The 6,566-nt window shown below is 50.7% G+C and overlaps 1 protein-coding gene across 9 annotated transcripts in view; it reads right to left on the reverse strand.

Moving 5' to 3' along the window:
* The window catches only part of CUX2 (cut like homeobox 2), a 246,301-nt gene extending 241,036 nt beyond the window's left edge, over positions 1 to 5,265 (reverse strand). For 4 of the 9 annotated variants that reach the window (XM_057491241.1, XM_057491239.1, XM_057491240.1 and 1 more), the window contains exons 1-2: positions 2,191 to 5,265; positions 956 to 1,028 (exon numbers count right to left, since the gene is read on the reverse strand). In XM_057491241.1, coding sequence (XP_057347224.1) covers positions 956 to 1,028; positions 2,191 to 2,243 — 126 coding nt within the window. In that variant the 5' untranslated portion in view covers positions 2,244 to 5,265. Of the gene's footprint in view, positions 1 to 955; positions 1,029 to 1,495 lie in introns of all 9 variants that reach the window. The other 5 variants (XM_036929339.2, XM_036929335.2, XM_057491242.1 and 2 more) reach the window with 4 other exon arrangements.
* Between the last annotated feature and the right edge of the window lie 1,301 nt (positions 5,266 to 6,566).

Below are 6,566 nucleotides of genomic sequence, written 5' to 3' on the forward strand. Positions count from 1 at the left end.
AAGGGTTCCCAGATCAATGGGAGTCCAACTGGAATCAAGATTTGGGTGACCTCAACAGCTCCACAGAAGAGTCTGAGCTGGAGAAGGAAAAAAGTGAGGTTCATACCCACTCCCCTAGCTCAGCTTTCAGCCTCCGGGAGCCACCCCCATCCCTGAGCACCTAGCCCCAGCTCTCCCCCACCCTCCCCACTGCAGCCCAAGCTCCCCAGATTGAAAACGAGTTATCTAATGAAAACTGTGTTAACTGACATTCTGGCCAACCGGGAGCAAATACCAGCGCTGTAAATCTCGCCTCAGAAATTTTCTCCAGCCCAGAATAACAATAGGACCCTGCAAAGGGCTTCTGCCAGCCCTTCTGGTTCCTCTCCTCTTGTCTGCCACGTTCTTGTCATTCCCTATGTTACAGAACATCAATCATAAATAAAGACGCTGTCCCCCAGCCGTGCCCAGGTCTCATTTACAAACATTAGCAGGGAATACGATTACCATTGGCCTTCGTGCCAAGCCCAATGTGGCTGCCCAACTCTCTGTCTCTTCCCCAACCCCCACTATTCCAGAAAGGCCACTTTAGCATCATTTAAATGGGCAAGCACAGCTCACAGCCCTGCCCGCCTCAGCTGGCCACCAAACTGTAGCCCCAACTCCAGTGAGGACCTGGAATTGCAAGGCACTTGCAGTTATTAACTGCATGCCTGAGTGCCCCGATTTTCTCTCCAGCTCAATGGCTTTGGGGAGGGGGTGAGCAGAGAGGGGAGTTAAGAAGGAGGAGGGCTGGAAAGCATCCAGGAGGAAGGGGGTACTGGAACCACTTATCAGAAGAAACTTAAGGAGATCTGCAGGCGGATTTTTTTTTAAGTGGGTTCCTTTTTATCTCTAGACTGATGCTCTCACTTCCTCCACGAATGTCAAGGCCAAGGGAGGATGCTCTAATCGCCTGGTTATCAGCACCACTTACCCGCCCCTTGTTCCCACCGCGCCTGTCGAGACTTTGAGAGACTCCAGGATTTGGAGGGCTGGTCAGGAGCAACCTGGGGCACCAGAGAAAGCACAGAGGATACATCTGTACCTCCAGTGAACGCTGAGATTCCACCCCTGCCCCGCCTCTTAGGAGGTCAGCAGAGAGAGCACCCCCAAATCTTGGGGAGACACACTCCCAGAGGAAGGTGGAGTGGGGCTAAAGTACTGGAGTTTGGGAGGGAATCGCACTAGATAAGGAGAGGGAAAGAGCAGACGGAAGAAACGGAGAGGCTGGAGAGAAAAGCGGGAAGCGGCAGGGAGGAAAGGAAGGCAGAAGACAGCGAGGGAATCTCCCATTTAAAAGTTCCCATGGGCCCGACAGCCGTGAGTCACCTGCTCTGCGCTCTTCCCGGCTCTCCACAGTCCCCGAAACAGGAGCGCAAACTTGCGCGCCCCCCGGGCCCATCTCCACCGCCCATCCCCATTTAGACTCGAAAAGAGGGTTGAAGGCGATAAAAATAGAGAAGCAAAGACGAACCCCGAGAACCCGGCCCGAGGAGAGGTCTGCCGGCACAGGCGGCCAGTCCGACGATGGTGGCTGCGGCGGCTGGGGCGGCAGCAGCGGCCCCCGGGTTGGCGGCGCGTCCGGGCAGCGCAGCCAGGCTGGCGGCGGCGGCGGCGAAGGTGCCGGCGGGCGGCGGGGCGCGGAGCCGCCTCCTCGCCAACCTCGGCTGCCTCCTCCTCCCTCCTCCTCCTCCTCCTCCCTGCCCGCCAGCTCCCTCCTCCCTCGTCGAGCCCCAGCCGGGCGCGGACAGGCACGCGGCGCGCTCCGCGGCCTCCCCAGGCGCCGCGAAGTTGGGAGGCGCTCAAAGTGCGGTGCGAAGGGGGCTGCCGGGGGTCCCGCCGGCAGCCCCCTGTCCGGGAGCTCAGCCCCTGCCTTCCCCGCGCCTCGCTCGGTCGCTCTCCCGCTGGCTCGCTCCCCGGGCCGAGGGCTCACTAGCGCTTCTCCATGGTCGCGGCGGCCAATCGATGATTGAACCGAACAAAGAGCAGCGACGAGATCAATTCCTAATACCTATCGATGGGCAGCGGGCAGCCGAGCCCCGGCGAGCCCCAGCAGACGCCGCCCGCCTCCCCGGGGCGTCCGCCCACCCTCCCGGGGACCTTCCCGATGCGCCCAGGGCGCGCCCGAGGGCTCCCCACAGCCGCGCGGCCGGCGCTGCCCGCACTAACCTGGAGTCGCCGTAGATCAAATCGCTTCCAATATTGAAACATCGATCCCACATTGGCGGCCATCTTGGGGGCTATTCGAGACGCACACACACAAGAGTTTGGCTTTTCTCAATGGCTGCACTCAATATCCGGGCTGGACTCCCCCCAGCCCCGGGGCCGCCGCCCGCCGCCCGGGCCCTGCGCGCCGCTGCCCGGGGCCCCTCGGGCGCCCCCGGGCCTCCTGCCACCCGCTGCCCCTCGGCGCCGCCGCACCGCCGCCGCCGTCGCCTCCGGGCCCGGGAGCCGTGCGCCCCCCCGACCCCCGGAGGGCGCGGGAGGAGCGCGCCGGGCGGGGAGCTCGGCGCCCGCCCGGGGGAGGCGGCCAGGGATGGGGTGGAAGGGGAGGGGTAGGGGGGAGGCAGCCTCTCCGAGAGGCGCCGGCGCCGCCGCTGCCCTGCCTGCAGCCAGCTCCCGGGCCCGCGGAGCGCTCGCTGCATCTCCCCCCTCAAGTCCGGGGTCGGTGTGCCGCGCGATTGCACTTGACTTTGGCTTTTTGCAAACTTATCAATACTGACGTAACATGCTGATCAATGCAGAAGGAAGTTTGGGAGGGGGAGCTGCGGTAGGCCGATGCGTGGGGCGCCTACCCGCTCCTCGCACCTGTCCACCCCCACCCCTGCATTACCTACTTAAAAAAAAAAAGTTAATAGTTTGCAATGCATTTTTTTTTTTCAGGAGGACACACAACACGCGCCTCAGGCTGCTGCCGCTCGTCCGCAAGCTAAGCTTCGGATCCGAGGGTAACAGCCAGCAGCTAGAGCTGCGTAGACTCGGGGGCCGGCAGGCGTGTGGGAGCAGGCCAGCGGGCGGGTGGGAGCCGCCCGGGGGCGCCATTGAGTCTTGGGAAGTGTCACCGCTGCCTGCGTAGTTTCCACGCCATTATATTGTTAGGATTATTATTGGGGCGCGGCGCCTTAGCTAGAGCTCAGGGTTCTTTGCGGGGCAGAAGGGCCCTTAGGTCCTTTGCAACAGGGATTTCTGCTATTACTTGAGGGGAGTCTTTAGCCCAATTATAAGGACTCCTCACGTTAGAGTGGGAACCCTTTTAGTGTGATGATTATTGGAGTTCTCAGTCAAATCTCTTTTCCCCCCTCAAGTGAGTTGGCTTTTATTGTTACTTGTGTTAAATGAGTTAACTTTTACTGTTGAGGGGACCCTAGCCCTGCTGTTAGGGCTCTGGATCCTTAACAGCTATAGACGTTTCTGCTATTATTACCATCATTATTAGTAGTCGGGGTTCCTTAGCCTGGCTGGGGACCCCAGGTCCTCTGCAGTAAGGAGGTTCTTCATTATGATTGTCTCCTTGGCCTGGATAGAGGGAGGTTTCAGTCATTTGCAATTTCTCAGACCCTGAGCAATGAGGCTGACTAGGTTTCTTCTTTTACATTTTCCTGTCTGTTTTTGCCTCTGGGCAAGTCAGAGGTCCCCAGTGCTCTCCCAATATCCCACCCCTCAGGAGGAACTCAGACCCCAACTCCCTCCATCACCAACCCACTTACCCCCTCATCCACTCCCCATCACCGACCCTGGGGTCACTCTCCCTCTCTGGCATGTCACTCTGCCAAATCCCACACCCATGTTCCTCCCCACTCCCTCAAAAGGGCATTTCCCCCCCTTTTCCTCTGGTCAAAAGATTTGCTTTTATAGATGACAAATGGAAATTATATTCACTTTTTATGACCCAGCTAGGACTTCTGACATCACTCTTGGTCTGGGACAATAGATCAATACAGAGGGTTATAAAAAAAGATAAAGTTTAGAAGAGTTGTAAAGGAGAGAGAATAGTGATAGATATTTTTGATGATTTTCCAATATTTGTGTCTCGGAGCACGTGCTTCAAGGCAATTAAAGTTTTTAATGTAATGTAAGTAATTGTTTCATAAATGCTTCAGAAGAAGGTGTGATCTTTCTGAGTAATTACTTGAGCTGTTTAAAAAATGTAATGTGATTTAAACAAGGATACAGTATTTCTGTTACCATCCCCATACACTTTCCATGAGGTCTGGGTAAATATATTAATGCACAATTTGAAAGACTTGTAAGACCAAAAAGTACAGCGTTCACCAAGATATAATGAATTAAGCCTAGTTAGCAATTCCGAGTGGCCTGTTTCCTTGCCAGACTAAATTGCTCGCGATGTGTGGTTTATCTCAGCTCTCGATAACTTCACGTTTAAATTACAGCTCTCATTCTGCAAAATGAATTTAGGAAAATTTCATAACTATTGCATTGCAATTTTTTAAATGCTACATTTTCTCCTGAGCATCTGTAAAGCTTACAGCTTCCTGGTCTTTGAGTCTGTTTTTTAAAGACCTGTAATAGGAAGTCTGGAGTGAGTGTGAAACCCTTCAAAGCAATTTTTAATAAACCAAGGTTTTGATGAAAGATTATTTTAAATTTATGTCTGACTTTGCAGTCATGGAACAAACTGACATCGTGTACCTCTTGATATGACGTACCGAGAAGGATACAACATCACTTCTGTGGCATTCCTTCCAAAAATGCATAATCTGAATCTAATTGTGAAGAAATATCAGACAAACCCAAATGGAGGGCAAATTCTACAAAATAAATAGCCTGTTCTCTATAAAAATGTCAATGTCACATGAAATACACTGGAAGACTGAAGAAGTATTCCAGATTAAAGAAAGCAAAAGAGACTTGACAAGTGATTAAAATGTACAATCTGGGATTTTCTTTGACTACAAAGTGCATTAATTGGTGCCAGTGGCAAACTTAAAGTCAATAAATTAGATCATGGAATTGTATCAATGTAAATTTCCTGGTTTTGATCACTGTATTGTGGCTATATAACAAAATACCCTTGTTTTTAGAGAACACACTTAAGTATTTAGGGGCAAAGGAACATACATCATGTCTGCAACTAACTCTCAAATGGTTCAAAAATAATATGCATTTATTTATCTATATCTATATTGAGATAATAATATAGCAAATGTTGCAAAATATTAACATTTGAAGACTCTAGGTGAAGTGTACACAAAAATTCTTTGTATTTTCCTTGCAACATTTCTGTGAATCTATAATTATGCCAAAAGAAAAAAAGATTTACTTCTGACTTTGTTTCAGCTGTTAGGGTCTCCTGGGCTTCCGAATAAAATTCTGCATGGAAACTTTTCTGTTTTTGACTGACGTAGGCTGTACCTTTGACCGAGCAGGAAATTGCCATAGCAAACATGCTTACTGAGGAGCAGCGAGAAAATCCAATAATTCAGATTGTTTTAAGTCTGTGATATTTTTAAATGACTTAATGCAGTGGGTCTCTGAAGAATTCCGGCAATTTTAATGGTAGAAACTTGCAGTCCCACTGAGGAATGGGTTGCTACATAAATACTGAATGATCGTGTCTTTCTGTCTGGGCTAAAACATATTAGGTTTGCTTAGTGGCTTACTGCTTTATTCACAAAATAAATTTCAGCCGTCTCTCCCCACCATATTCCAAGTGCATTGTGAGCCTGTGCCTTATTAAATGTGAGGGCTTATATTCCAAAGGCATCTGTTACTGTCTCAGGCTCAGCAATAATGAATTAAGCAGTTCAGTGTTTACCTCCTAAACAGAGATAGCTGGGGAAATATTATTATTATGGGTGGTGCTTAATGAAAGATGGTAAACCAGGAAACTCAGACTTTTTCAGCAAACAACCAGCCGTGAATTGGGGAACTAAAGTACTAAAATATTAAATACTTTTGTGAAAAGCGTATTTTTCATGTTCTTAACTCTTAACCCAAAACCCACACATGCAAATATACAAAAACTGAAGCAGCTTCCAGGTTGATTCCTGATTCTCAAAGACCCACACCTTAAGATGAGTATTTTTAAATTAACAGTAGAAAAGACACCCTCTCCCCACCCCAGAGGAAGCAGAGGGTGGCTTGGAACAGCCTATCCTGAAAGCAGAATCAGAGCAGGATCCTTTAGGAACTTCATAAACTGTGCAAGAAACCAAGGAAGATAATGGCAGGTCCTTAGCCACAAACATAATGATATGCGAAATCCCCAGCATCAAAGCTGAAACAAAAGAAAATGTCCTTCCATAGCTCTGCATTGCCTACCACAGCTTCTAGGCAGGGAGAAAAACAACCAGAGCCTCCAAATTCATCTAGAGCTATTAAACAGCCCTAGGAGAGCAGTAAGGGATATGGGAGTATCTGGCTGACACCTGCAGGGGAATGCCCCTGAAGGCTGGCCCACGGGGAGGTCCCAGATCCAGAGGCTGGAGTGACTGACTACAAGGACCAAGCCAGCAATTCCTTATGTGCCAAACTCCTGACACCATGTGTCAAACACTACCATTATTAAGCACCTACTGTTTGCT

Source organism: Manis pentadactyla, chromosome 14, assembly GCF_030020395.1.
Source record: "Manis pentadactyla isolate mManPen7 chromosome 14, mManPen7.hap1, whole genome shotgun sequence".
In the NCBI taxonomy this organism is placed as follows: Eukaryota; Metazoa; Chordata; class Mammalia; order Pholidota; family Manidae; genus Manis; species Manis pentadactyla.